Source organism: Hypomesus transpacificus, chromosome 22 (genome assembly GCF_021917145.1).
Source record: "Hypomesus transpacificus isolate Combined female chromosome 22, fHypTra1, whole genome shotgun sequence".
Lineage (NCBI taxonomy): Eukaryota > Metazoa > Chordata > Actinopteri > Osmeriformes > Osmeridae > Hypomesus > Hypomesus transpacificus.
Window position 1 is genome coordinate 4,540,298 of NC_061081.1, and position 14,726 is coordinate 4,555,023.

Sequence of the window (14,726 nt, forward strand, 5' to 3'; positions counted from 1 at the left end):
CAAGCAAGAATTTCACAAGTCAATTCGAGGATGAAGGACTGAAAATCTTTGTGTCTAATCCAATATGTAATGATGGTAATCACAATGACACAAATATGTGTTCTAGAAAGAGTGGTCTGGAGTCGCAGAGGTCCGATAATATCAGCTTTAATGCAGCAGTTGGAAATCAACAAGTACAGAGCTCTGGGGTTGTCTACGTTTCCCTACCCGCAACAGAGTTTAGGCTGGTTCACGAAGTCCAACTGGCTATCTGTCCCTGCCCCAGCATATATTATACAGTGCAATTGAAACAGAAATATCAAAAAAGGGTTGAGCTTGTTCTCTCGTGTATCAGGGAGTTTGTTCTTCCCCACGCATCCCTTCTGCTCGGGTGCTGTCTCAGCCTGGATTCAAGGTTGCTTCTGAAATGGAGAGATAACAACACAAAATACAGCCTGTTTCCCACACCCTGTGTGAGACACAATGTTTTAAGCCTGAGCACACTTCTAAGTTCATAAGATATACATTTAATAAGCAAAAAACATAACTTTAATACATGTATCCTGTATAAAGTCTTACGAGCATTGTTCCCTTTGCTATATAGTGCACAGTGCCCGTGATGCATTTGGTGATTAAGTTGCCACAAATATTAATAACTGGAATTATAGATAGTGCCATGCCCATGATACAGCTAATGATTATAGCACTAGAATTATACTGTAATGTATTATACATTCTTTAATCCCTCTTTTGATCTCTGAAAACACCAGAGATCAATCAACATAGCCCAGACCAACCACCGCCTCCTCGTCCTGGTCAGCCACCCCCAGCAATGGCATTTGCAACCCCTTCATTGGGTTCTCCACAGCCGAGACAATGATCTGGTTGCACAGGGACCTGATACATGGGATAGAGCAACAATCATGTTGATATTCGATATAGCACACACTAAGCAAATTAGCAGAAACCATCTTAGTCCAGTACAATTCTAGTATGGTCAAGCAGTAACACTCTTGACCTGGTCGTAACCCTCTTTTCTGGACTCTCACATTCGTAGCAATAGCAAAAGGTTCACTGGCCCTCCTGGCACTTCTCCACCAACTCATGCACAGCACAACACATGCTCCAGTGGTACCACATACTCCCTTTCCCCAGCACCCTTAGGGCGTGCGAGGTTCTCTCGATGACCTGTAATGGTCCTGTCCATGAATGTACAACAGGCTTTCCCGAACATCTGATGATGTATGGGGGCAGGTGGGGCAGGGTCTTCAAGGGGAAGGGGGGGGGGAGGCAGACCACTCCTAGGTCTGATGAGGCATAGAGGCAAATAGGGCAGGGTCTGCAAGGGGAAGGGGTAGATCATCCAGTGAGAAAGGGGGGACAGGGTCTCCAGGGGAATGGGGCCTTAGAACAGGGGTTGTATATCCAAAGGTAGTCAGACCCGCCGCTCTGACTCGTCCTGAAGCAGAAAAGAGTTACAGTCCCAGCATCACCTTATCTCCCATGATCAAGCAGTAACTGAGTCAAATGAGATGCAAACAGTCGGACACCAATGATTAAACACAGATATTGAAATCAAGAACCCATTTGAGGATTTAAAGTGGATATTTTTAGGGTGGGACAACAAACACAGAATTAAAAATATCCCATTACTGATTATACAATGTTAACATACAATAATGATGAGACTATGCAGCGTTATGGCCAAGTGGTGAGGACACACTGGACACAGTGGGAAAACCCTAATGATGTTACAGGGGGAAACCCACCGTCACTCCGCAGAGTGGACATTTGACATCCATGTATCCACGGCAGACCTGGACATTCTCACAGGCCCCCTTCACCACATACATACAACTTTAGCCAAGCTTTTTAGAATTGTAATATAGAAAAAATAAAATAAATTATCAAAAGAAATGTAATTCAAAATGTAACTGTCAAACCAATCTCCTGGTTTAACTCCTCCACTCTTTGGGTTACAGCTTCACCTGGAACAGAATTTAGCAGAAGATATCTCTTTTCTAGTTAGCATTTTTTATAAAATTGGTTAACCATTTGATTCACCTCTTCATTATGCTATGTGAAAGGTTTAAGTTGTAGTACATATGATCTCCAATAAATCAATTCAAATGGTGTTAAGCATCTGGTATAGGACTGGGAAAGACTTCAATTCACCTAGTAAATATACTGTATCTATATACCAGGCAGTATTTTCCCCTTCACATTTCTTTAGTTCAATAAAGTGCATGCATATCATGTTTGCACAAATAGGGTATGCAAAAAAAAAAATCGTAAAAGTTTCCTTGAATAGAAATCCATATGCTATAAACACTGTTTTGTTATCTCCACCCTTCCTGTTTGAGACATGATTCATCCCATGGCTCAAATCAGCACATAACGAAACAGATTCCTTAGTTCCATAAGTTCCTCCTGCGAATTTACATAACCTACCAGAATATACAATCTGTTTCTTTGTTTCCTTATTTAAACAAAATAAACTGTTAATCTTGTTTCTTTCACTTCAAAAAAGGTTTTCTTTCTTTTAAAAGTTAAGTTTAAGACCTATATTGTTTCAGATTCTCAATTTTACCAAATCACACCTCTTTTCATCAAAGATATGATAAAAGCAATTTTCATTATGCCAAACCAGAATCTGTATGCTTCTTAAATGAAATATACATCAATTAATGTTCTTAATGTAGCTATTAACCAAACATTTTTCCCAACTATATTTTATACAAAGGTCAGATAGGTAGAACTTCATAACTCGTTTTGCTGCAGTTCAAAACGAGCCAATCAGCTCAAACCATCATAACCACAATTTATCAGACTTGATGAGTCTTCCCAAATGATTTCAGAACTCTGCTACCAATAATAACCCTCTTCATGCACTAATACCATTTATTAATACAACATTATCACAGCCTAACTATTTATCCCAAACAGTGTGCCAGGCTCTGATAAAACTCTCAAATAAAACTTAAAACCAAATGACGATGAAACTCCAAATAAAAGTACATTGTAAATACTTTCTCTTTCTCATTTTTAACCACAATGCATCTAATACCTTTATCAAAACTCTTAAAAACTCTAGATTTGACTCTTTTGACTTGAAATGTTTGCCCCTATACTTTCAAAGTATATGCATAGTTTCCTCTTCAAAACATCAGTGTTTAAACCAATCATCTGTTCACATCCACAAAACGTTCCCGTTTCAATTTCATAACCTTCCATGATCCTCTCTAAACCTATCTTTTATGTAACTTTCCAATTGCTTTCTCATAATTTTTCACATTTCCTCAAACCAAAATAAAATAACTTTGCTTTTTTGAATTTGCTTAGCACTATCTATATCATAACTTTGTTTCATGGAATCCATGTTTAGATAGGATAAAACTGCTCCCAGACCTACGTCACTCATGTCAGTATTACGCTCTGTAATCATGTTAGCCAAACAATACCCTTAAGACAAAAAGAAAATATACCTCAAAATGCTCCCTTTTTCTGTTTCAAACCCGCAATTTAACAATGTAACCCATAAGACACAAACCCTTACTCTTTAACTTCTCAAAAGTATTATCAAAACGTGTAATATAGAATACTCCTTTGAATATATGCTATTATTTCCCAGTCATTACGCCCTCTGCGTGCGTAATGCACGGATCTCAAATTGACATTTGCGGACCCGTAGATCGCTAATGAAAATATTTCATTTTCATATTTTGTTGTTAGTATATGGTTGAATGTAATACTCTTCTCACTTTTTCAATGACTCTTAGTTTTTACTCAATGAATCAACTCAAATAGACATTAGCCTATCTATCAGCGCGCGTCTCAAACTAGAAACAAACAAACCGCGCGCGCTGGCACAATTTTTTTCTTTCACCAACACAGCTGTTAAGCGATTATAATCGGTATGTATACTGTCTATTCACCTAATTTTGCTCTAATATAACTCTTCCAGTTGTATTAGAACCAATTTAAAAACCGGGGGTTTAATTTCTTACCATTACACATCACAGATTATACCATTACCATTACACATTCTTTTCTCCGATTCTCCGATTATAAATACAAGTTCTGGTCGGAAAGGTTTCAAAAAACCTCCCTGTTTGGCTAGGAATAATAACAAATGTTGATCACGCATTTGTTAACCACCAAACTTGGAATTCATCTAACAGACACATCTCTCAGCATTAATACTCACATAATCATGCAGAGCTATACCCTCTGGGATCCCCTTTGTAAGATCTCAAGTGACGGGACTATTTTAGCCCCCACCTTTCTCCATCTCTCCCCTTGATTTCTTTAACTTCTTGGTCAAAGAAAAAACCACACTACACGCCTCTCTATTTTTATTCAGCACAATCTGACTCCACACACATATTGTTTGGGACTCTTAACTATTTTGAGGACACTTAACCTCAAGCACTAACTATTTTGAGGACACTTAACCTCAAGCACTAACTATTTTGAGGACACTTAACCTCAAGCACCTCGGAGTCAGATGGCTGAGCGGTGAGGGAGTCGGGCTAGTAATCAGAAGGTTGCCGGATCGATTCCCTGCTGTGCCAAATGACGTTGTGTCCTTGGGCAAGGCACTTCACCCTACTTGCCTCGGGGGAATGTCCCTGTACTTACTGTAAGTCGCTCTGGATAAGAGCGTCTGCTAAATGACGTAATGTAATGTAAATGTAAGCACTGACTATTTTGAGGACACTTTACCTCAAGCACTAACTGTTTTGAGGACACTTAACCTCAAGCACTAACTATTTTGAGGACACTTAACCTCAAGCACTAACTATTTTGAGGACACTTAACCTCAAGCACTAACTATTTTGAGGACACTTAACCTCAAGCACTGTCTATTTTGAGGACACTTAACCTCAAGCACAGTCTATTTTGAGGAGACTTAACCTCAAGCACTAACTATTTTGAGGACACTTAACCTCAAGCACTAACTATTTTGAATCATAAAAACGGTTGATTTCCCACTACTGTTGGTTTGACTAGGTACGATGAAACATAGTAATCGTCTAAATTTGGTTCTGAGTTACGAATAGCAGTACTTTGAATTAACAGGTGTCTGCTTACCTTTTTTTTATGTTGAGGCGCGCCTGACGATTACGTCTGCCTCCTCGTACCGGTGTATGGGTCTCTCTCCCGATCTGTCGGTCGGGCCGGAACGCTATGGACTCCCTTTTTTCAGCGTCGGGGTCACCATTTGAAGGACTGAAAATCTTTGTGTCTAATCCAATATGTAATGATGGTAATCAATGACACAAATATGTGTTCTAGAAAGAGTGGTCTGGAGTCGCAGAGGTCTGATAATATCAGCTTTAATGCAGCAGTTGGAAATCAACAAGTACAGAGCTCTGGGGTTGTCTACGTTTCCCTACCCGCAACAGAGTTTAGGCTGGTTCACAAAGTCCAACTGGCTATCTGTCCCTGCCCCAGCATATATTATACAGTGCAATTGAAACAGAAATATCAAAAAAGGGTTGAGCTTGTTCTCTCGTGTATCAGGGAGTTTGTTCTTCCCCACGCATCCCTTCTGCTCGGGTGCTGTCTCAGCCTGGATTCAAGGTTGCTTCTGAAATGGAGAGATAACAACACAAAATACAGCCTGTTTCCCACACCCTGTGTGAGACACAATGTTTTAAGCCTGAGCACACTTCTAAGTTCATAAGATATACATTTAATAAGCACAAAACATAACTTTAATACATGTATCCTGTATAAAGTCTTACGAGCATTGTTCCCGTTGCTATATAGTGCACAGTGCCCGTGATGCATTTGGTGATTAAGTTGCCACAAATATTAATAACTGGAATTATAGATAGTGCCATGCCCATGATACAGCTAATGATTATAGCACTAGAATTATACTGTAATGTATTATAAATTCTTTAAGGATCGCTGGATAAATTTGTCAGCAAATGGTGTGGCTCCGCGTGTGCGCAGGATATGACTAAATAGCTGTCGGAATTATGGACAGTCCCCGTGCGGGTTGAAAGTGATTCTTGCGAGTGATGTTGAAACTATGATGTTACCGACCGACGCAATACGAAAGGGTCCATATATATATATATACAGTATATATATATTAATTATATATATATACTATATATATATAGTATATATATATTATATATATATATATATTATATAAGACCTTTTATTCTCCCAGCCGCTCAGTAAGAGCCTCACAGGAGCAGGCAAAGAGCCGCATGCGGCTCGCGAGCCGCAGGTTCGCCACCCCTGGTCTAGTAGTTAGCTAGCTCGTAGTACAATTTATTATTATTATTGCGGCCAGATTCTCCATGCAGGGCTCTAGACTGAGACCATATTGCGTTGTTATTGACAATTATCGCTTCCAGTAAACTTTTTTTGAATGAGCCATTTCCCCAAATAAATGTCAAGCTTATTTACGTTTTTGGGGGCATATTTTCAGTTAGCAGATTGTACTGTTTGAACTGCGATTCCATCTGAGATACTGCCGATGACAACGTTGTTAAAATAAGTTTGTTTCAAATTTGTACAGTTTTCTTGTGCTTGTGCGGCTTATACTTCGAAGCGGCTTACGGTGCGTTCACACTGCAGCATTTTTTTATGCTCTGCACCGCTGGCCTTCCTACAGTTCACCACGCTCGGGGGCGTGTTAGAAAAGTTAATACTGAGTTGTAGTTCTCTAAGGTCACTGTTGTAGTTTGTGTAAAACGGTGTCATGGAAAAGTGTGCAGACATGGGTTAATGTACTTACAATATCGATCATTATTGATATAAATATAGGTGCTCCTGTCTCGATCAAAATACATCTTTTACACGGCATGATGCAAGGAATCAGATACGCTGACAATATGTTGCATGATCTTGTCAACTAGGCTTTAGTACAGCACTTCATACATTTTTCCAGTAACATACGCTAGGTTATGGCAACTACACATTTACTGTATGGCTAGCGAGTGACTGCCAACCAGCATTTCAACATTGAATGTCAATCGTGTGCCGGGTGAACTAAACTAGCTAGACCACTGTAGTATGCAGCTAGCATAGACGAAAGTTAGAGCTACGTAGGTAGCTAATATGACGAGACTGAATTTAACACACCAGGGACACTGACAACCTCGGCAACCCTGCGCCAGGTATATATTTTTTGTTAACGTCTCTTTAATCGTACCGAGGCGTATAAAACAAGACTGGGTGTGTAGACACATATACGACTCTCCATCTCTGGATTAACCACATGCACTCGAGATCCGTTGTCCTACGACCAAGATTGACGTAACGGCAACGTAACCGATGGTACCAAAATTAACGTATCCAGCCGACCAAGGTACGAGGTCGCGGCAACGTTGTCCACGGGACCAAAAATAACGTATCCAGCCGACCAAGGTACGACATCGCGGCAACGTCGTCTACGGCACAACCTGGCAACCTTCACTTTATGACGTTGCTACGACGTCGCGGCAACGTTGCCAGAAGGTAATGTCGCGGTTGACCAAATGAGCACTTATTAGCAACGTTGCCGCAACGTCATGTGTTAGGGTAGCTTCCGTTAGTATCACTTTTCTCCACAAATTAAACCTAAACCGTGCAATGGAACGTAAAATCAAATACAAACAACGCTTTCGGGACCAAGTGAGGGTGGGAAAATTATAAATAATTAAGACACATATATGAGAGAGAATATAGGTTGTTCCTTACTGTTTGGCAAGCACACGCAATGAGTGCCCTTCTAACTCACGTATAAAATACTGAGCTGGGGCAGTTTATTTAACCATCATCTCCAAAACAATTGTACAAGTTAGCAATATCAAATGTCCGTATTGTTCAAATATGTGGAAAATGACAAAAGCTTTCATGGGGTGTACTTACATTTTCACGTTACTAAAGAACAAACACACAACTTATCTTAATGTATCTAAAAACAAATATAGGATATTTATTATTGATGAAGATTGCACAGATTAATTTATACAACTCATTTCTGGCTTTTTGTTTACAGGTAAGGCAATTTGCTGCCTATGTAGTTAGATGAGACTGACCAAAAATACTGGGTGTGTCATATTGGACAATCGCTCTTGATTGTCCAATGTTTCTTTCAGCCTTTCCAACACTGCAAATGGGATTTTCATTCACAAATTTAAAACAGGTAGGACTTTTTGGTCAAGGTAGAAGTGATACTAATATGGAAATTAACCTATTCCTCCTACCTATTTTTTGAGGTCCAGCTCCACACAGGAATATCTGCTTAGCAGTGGTTTGATGCGTCCATAACATAAAACTGCAAATGGGCCTATTTGTGCTGAGTGTGCAATTTCATTACACTGTTATTTAAGCATGAACTACAGTTTAACCACACACAAGCATTTTATGTTCTGAAGTAAACCTTGTTAAATCCTGTCATAAGTATAAACAATAGGACTGGTTTTGGTTCCCCCCAGGTTATATTGGTGTGGTGAACAGGAGCCAAAAAGACATTGATGGGAAGAAAGACATCAACGCTGCCATGGCTGCTGAAAGGAAGTTCTTCATGTCCCACCCAGGGTACAGACACCTTGCAGACCGCATGGGTACACCCTACCTCCAAAAGATTCTCAACCAGGTATTTGTTTATGAATGTATGTTAACCTTCTATACAGTACATCAGTAGCTACACACATCGAACAGTGGCGGCTGCTGGTCTTTCAAAGAGGGGAAGCTAATTTTTGGCCTACATCCTAAAAACGTTCAATTTATTTGGCTAGTTCACTGGCTAGTTTACCCCTACGACATTAGCCGAACCTACTGAATGAATTAATGAATGAACGAACGATCTAACAAAACAATATTAATCTCGAAGGAGGAAATGTGGAAATTAGGTTTAACTGAAACAAGGAACGTGGTGTATAATTGTATGAAATGTATGATGAAAATTGGTTAGCAATTTCGCCAAGCAAATACCAAGAAATAGGTTGCTGCAGTTTGTCTTTCAACTAGTTGCAAAATCCTCGATGGGACTGCGCTTGAATAGCTTTGATGACTTTTTATAGTACAATATTACTGTCAATCAAAAGGAGATGCAGTCTTTCGACAGACCCTCGAATCATCACGCGGAAGCCCAGCGTCCAGACTATGGGGCTAGAAAGCTGACAAAAGTATCTGAATTTGAATATTAAAAATCTGAAATATTTGTGTGTCGAATTTCATAAAACTGAAATATTTAGCTGTTGAATATATAATAGCTTAATTATTTGTATGCCGAATTTAATAAAACAGAATTATTTTGATCCAAAAATACAAATTTCTAAAATTCAGATTGCAGGAATTCAGATTCTCGAAATACAGATTGCAGGAATTCAGATTCTTGAAATTCAGATTGCTGAAATTCAGATTCTTGAAATTCAAATTGCTGAAATTCAGATTCAAATTTTGTCTGAACTAGGCCAAAGGTGAAACAGCTTGCCTTCACAGGGAAAACTAGACAATTTCAGAACGACCGAATCTAAACATTCTCTGACCGAATGAAACTTCATAAGCGCAAGTGCTTATGAAACTTGTAAAAACTTGGGTCTTCTCCTCTGCCAAAATCGGCAGTTACTGTTACCAAGTGAGTCGAGATAGAGTCAGAGGGCGGCGGAGACCGATGAAGATGTGGAACAACTGGCAAAGCTATTAGCCTAGCGTTATATATTTATGTTCCGTTGTTCTCTTTTCTGTGTTGGAATTCTTTTAAGAGCTTGAGGGCATCAACATCCAGCCTTATATAAAATCATGAACTTCAATTGTGTCTCTTAATCATAATACCCACACAGACAATCCAGGTTGAATCAAGTCATGCTAGCTAGCTACTGTATTACTAATAGCCAATTTTGGATGGTCAAGCATATTTTTCATTGTCTCCTTATTCCAATCAAAGTCAATGTTGAGCCTATAGGCTATGTTCATTTCCTAAGTGACATTTCAGATCGGTTATGGATGGTGAAATATTTGCTGTCTGAGAGATTGGACATAGTATTTAACAGCATAGATATAAGGAGTTATCTATTGTTAAAAGGATATATCTGTAGTGCGGCCGGGTGTGATTGGATTCATCGTCCACACGTCGTCTGGAAGTCAGTTTAGATCAAATGCCAATGATCTCCATACTAGATCTTGCCGATACATCGGGACGTATTTGTGCTATCCCAGATACGTATGTGTGATCTGGGTATTCCTCCAACTAGCAACTCAGTTTGTTCTGAGGTAAAGTTTGGTCGTTCTGAAATCGTCTACTTTTTCCTGTTAAAGCAAGCTGTTTCACCTTTGGCCTAGTTCAGACAAAATCTGAATTTCCGCAATCTGAATTTCCGCAATCTGAATTTCAAGAATCTGAATTTCAGCAATCTGAATTTGAAGAATCTGAATTCCTGCAATCTGAATTTTAGGAATTTGTATTTTTGGATCAAAATAATTCAGTTTTATTAAATTCGGCATACAAATAATTCAGATATGATATATTCAACAGCAACATATTTAAGTTTTATGAAATTCAACAGACAAATATTTCAGATCTTTCATATTCAAATTCAGATACTTTTGTCAGCTTTCTAGCTCCATACCAGGCCAGCCCACTCCTCCATTCACCCCCAGAGACGCTGAGCGTCCAGGGCGGGACGTAATCGCAGCATGTATCCAATGACCGTATAGTTTCGAAGCACTGAAAACAACTGTTCAAAGCAGCCCCATTGAAATCCATGGAAGCTGAGCTTCAACAGGAAAATGCACTGTGGCACTACGGGAATGTATAAGAAGGAACCTCAGTCGACCTGCTAATTTTTGTAGCTGATTCTGAACGAACTCGTCTTCGGTATGAACGTGTTCTAACGCATTTAAAATGTTAACACAATAGTAAATATTTGACCATGAATATTTTGAAATGTTAGGGGAATTTGAGCTTCCCTTGCAGTCTTAAAGGGGCAATTGACTGGGTTTTTTGGGTATTTCACACTGTTCCTTAAGGTCTCTGAATAGGGTATGTAACATTGGTTGGGTTGAAAATGGCCCGGGTGCTGTTCTATGCCCTCTGACAGATCCTCTGAAATGTTCCCGGGAAAAAACAATAGCTTTTCTCCTTTTATGGTATGCTCATTAATATTTAGATAAGCTGCGCGCTGATTGGTTGGTTATCAACGAGTGAAGCTGGGAGCAAAAACGCAACACGGCCAACAGCAGCACTCGCTGAAACACCGAAGTTGGAGACTTGAAATAAAAACGTGCAAATAAATCTATTGTGTCTACACAACAGTGTTTTCAACAGATTGACTATATATCATTTGAAATGATAACATTACTTGTTTCCACTGTTGTTGAAGCAAACTGGATTGACTTAGGTGGGTAGAACGTTAGGCTACAGCTTAGCAACCAAACCATATCATGATTCTACTTGGCTTCAGTTAACTAGCTAGGCTAGCTGTAGATATCTTGCTGCAAAATAACATGACAAAGATCTGGACAAACATGCATCGTGAATTGTAGATTTTCATTACACAGGTTATTTATTTGAATGAAACACAGTCAGGAACATGAATCAACGTTAGCCCCATTGCCAATAAACTAGGCTAAATTATCACACATTCTACCTTTGCTCTTGCGTTAGCAAGCTAAACTTGTTTACATGCCTACAGTCTAGGTGTTACTAGTAACAGTTACAAGCAATGCTAACGTATCCTGTATCTAGAACCTGCCTTTCTCCAGTTCTTTCAAATAGGTTATCTAGACAGGCGTTAGCAGTAAGCCAGACTGCTGTTAGTTTTCTGGCTATCTTTTGGAAGCTTCCCTTCTAATGCCGACTACAGCTAGTCTAGCTAGAGTCATTTGATGTGTGTAGAAACGTATTTAGCATTCTACCTGGTATGCTATATACAGGAAACGTTAGCATTGCTAATAACTGTTAGTAGGGAGGACAAACGTTCTGCTCTCAATGTAATCACAACTGAGAGTTCCAAGCGTCAACAAATGCCAAACTGAACTTATTGCTCATTTAACATTGTGATAAAAAACACAATTGTGATATTTAATGTACAGTACGATGTACGCTGATATTATCAGTACATTTACTTTCGAAAACAGTAGTCAATTTTCGTTTGATGACTGAGTCGTTAGCGTAATTAGCCTCTGTTTAACGACATATACGATAGCGGTCTGTGATACATCCGTTTTCAATCGTTAAAATAATAAACATGCCTCACATATCGATGAACCTTTTATGATTTATTATGACATTATATTACTAGTAAACAATTCATGGGTACAATTGTCCTTATATACCTGTAGTTTTAAACCAGTGTAGCTCACTGTGATGCTGTACGCAACGCGGTTTAGAAAAACTTGTAATTCTACTGCTGTTTAGGAAGCCAAACGGCGACAGTAAAATCTCGGCACTCCCCTTACCAAAATCAAAATTCCCAGATGAGTTTTTCAATTGGTGAATCAACCTGTCACTCAAATTAGATCCAATCCCTGTGTGAATACCATCCTGTATGTGGCACAGAGGTTTTCCCATTTTAAGAGGTCTGTAAATGGCTGAGAGCACTTTGAGCCATTGCCTACTAACCTGAACTTCAATGCCACAGCCTCAATTTGATGTCATTGTGTTCATGAAGGTCTCCTCTACAGGACTGTGAAAACCGCGATCATTTCCCAGCTGGGGGATTTTTTATAATCGAGCTTATGTACTAGGAGTGCCCCTGTTTAAGAGCTACATTTTGAGTGCTAACAAATTCCCCATCGCTCTACCCAGCCAGTTAGCTTGCCACGAGCATTCCTCTCCCTGCTTCACTAACAAAATATGGACAGATGTACATTGTTTTCGCTCATTTAATCCGATCGCCCTTAAAATCGGTTAACATATAGTGGAAACGTACATCTACGAATCTGTGGTCTCAAATATACATAAAGATTAACATTTTTTAATTCCAGCGCGTTCAAACAGTCCCCTCAGTAAAGGTTGGCTAGCAACTTACAGCAGCAGCCTGGCCCAGACAGGTGGGGGGAGGGGCGCAAAGGGCACACTTAATAGTGGTATTTTGTTCCAACTCATTTTTTAGACAACTCATTCATTTGTAGCAGATAAACATCTAAAAACATTCGAGCTAGTAGGCCCGAAAACTAGGATTGATCCAATGCCTGTGTGAATACCGTCCCAAATGTGGCACTGGCGTTTTAACAGTTTAAGACGTCTGTAATTAGCCGAGTGGTCTTTACACCCTTGGCTACTAACCTGAACTTTAATGCCACAACCTTAACTTGATGTCAATCTGTTCAGAAAAATGTCCTCTACAGGACTGTGAAACCGCTAAAATTTTCCAGTTGGGACATTTGAGTTATTTAAGTTTAAGTCCGATAAGTGCCTGCAACCATTCACTGCAACACTTCATGGAACTCGACTCGGAATCTGAGCTTCAGGGACGCTTGACAAAAAAAGACAACATTTGGCGTGTCAAGCATTTTAGAATTGTTAATGTGATGTGTTCCCTTCGTATTTAAGACAAAATACTTCACAAGCAAGAGGTTTGTTAATGTAACTGTATACATATCTCACTCATATTGGCTAATCAGCTAACAAGTCGCTGTTGTAAAACTAGCCTCTTTTTCACAAACTGCTGATTAACGGAAGTAGCTTCGAGGTAAAATTCAAAACCTTTAAAAACGTCTACATTTAGCAAATATTGTTGATATTATTGTGCACACGTATTTTAATATCGTAAATATGTCATTTAATTCCATATTTTCACCAGGAATAACTAATAAAAACGTATTTCAGGAAAAACGCTCAAACGGGTTTGTCCTCCCTACTGTTAGCACAACATCATACTGTCCTTATAGCTTGCGGTTGCAATGAGCATACGGTCGGAACAGCACCTCTTTCCAGGTTCAGCTTCCTAGCAAATCCTGCTTGAAATTGTCCAAGGTTGTCAAAACTGTCTTGGGTGAAATGTTCAGAGCAAATGAATGATTGAGTGTCGAACTTCGCCGGGATCTTCTCATAGACAACAGCAGCCATGCCTGTTGAATGTTTGGCTCCTTGGGAAGACTGTGAGTGTTAGCCTTCCCTGTACAGCCTGGGACACAGCATTTACGACCGTGGTCCATTTTCAAAATCCTTGTTATAATTCAAAACGTTCTTCTTTGTAATTCCTTATAAGTAGCCTACACAGAGCAGCGCGCAGCTAAACTAGTATCGGAGATAGACGCTACCTCGGGCTGGTCTGGATGTAAATTCTGGGGCATGACAAAGATACAGACCAGAGCCAATGAGAGGGCGATCACCGGTCCTACGTAGTACCGGTAGCTTTGTTGAAAAGTTGGCGTTTTACAGCCAGATTTTTTCTTTTTGAGATTTGAATAGGAAAGAGGTGTTAATGGACTTTGATATTCACGGTATGTTCAGTTTACCCACCAAACTGTCGTTATTCAACTATGACAAGGTAAAATCGGTTTTGCAGTCAATTGCCCCTTTAAAGAAATCGCCACTGACATCGAGGTGTATTGTCGACTTTCTCTACCATTCTAGTTCTTTTAAGCACTCTCGAACATCTGTGTCATAAAAACTATGTAGACAAGGATGGGTCTTTTATTGCCCTTTGTCCCTATTCTTTCGGAGCCCCAGTGGTGTAGGGAAAAACCAAATTCCATGATCCTGCTTTCTTGACTTTTCCTAGATATGTGTGTTTTATCACCCACTATTTTTTACATTTCAAAGTCACACCGGAAAAAGCTAATTT

The 14,726-nt window shown here is 39.5% G+C and overlaps 1 protein-coding gene across 1 annotated transcript in view; it reads left to right on the plus strand.

Annotated features, from left to right (window-relative positions):
• The window catches only part of dnm1a (dynamin 1a), a 270,919-nt gene that overhangs the window by 81,445 nt on the left and 174,748 nt on the right, over positions 1-14,726 (plus strand). The window contains exon 6 of the mRNA XM_047044701.1: positions 8,427-8,587. Within this exon, the coding sequence (XP_046900657.1) occupies positions 8,427-8,587 (161 nt within the window). The remainder of the gene's footprint in view (positions 1-8,426; positions 8,588-14,726) is intronic.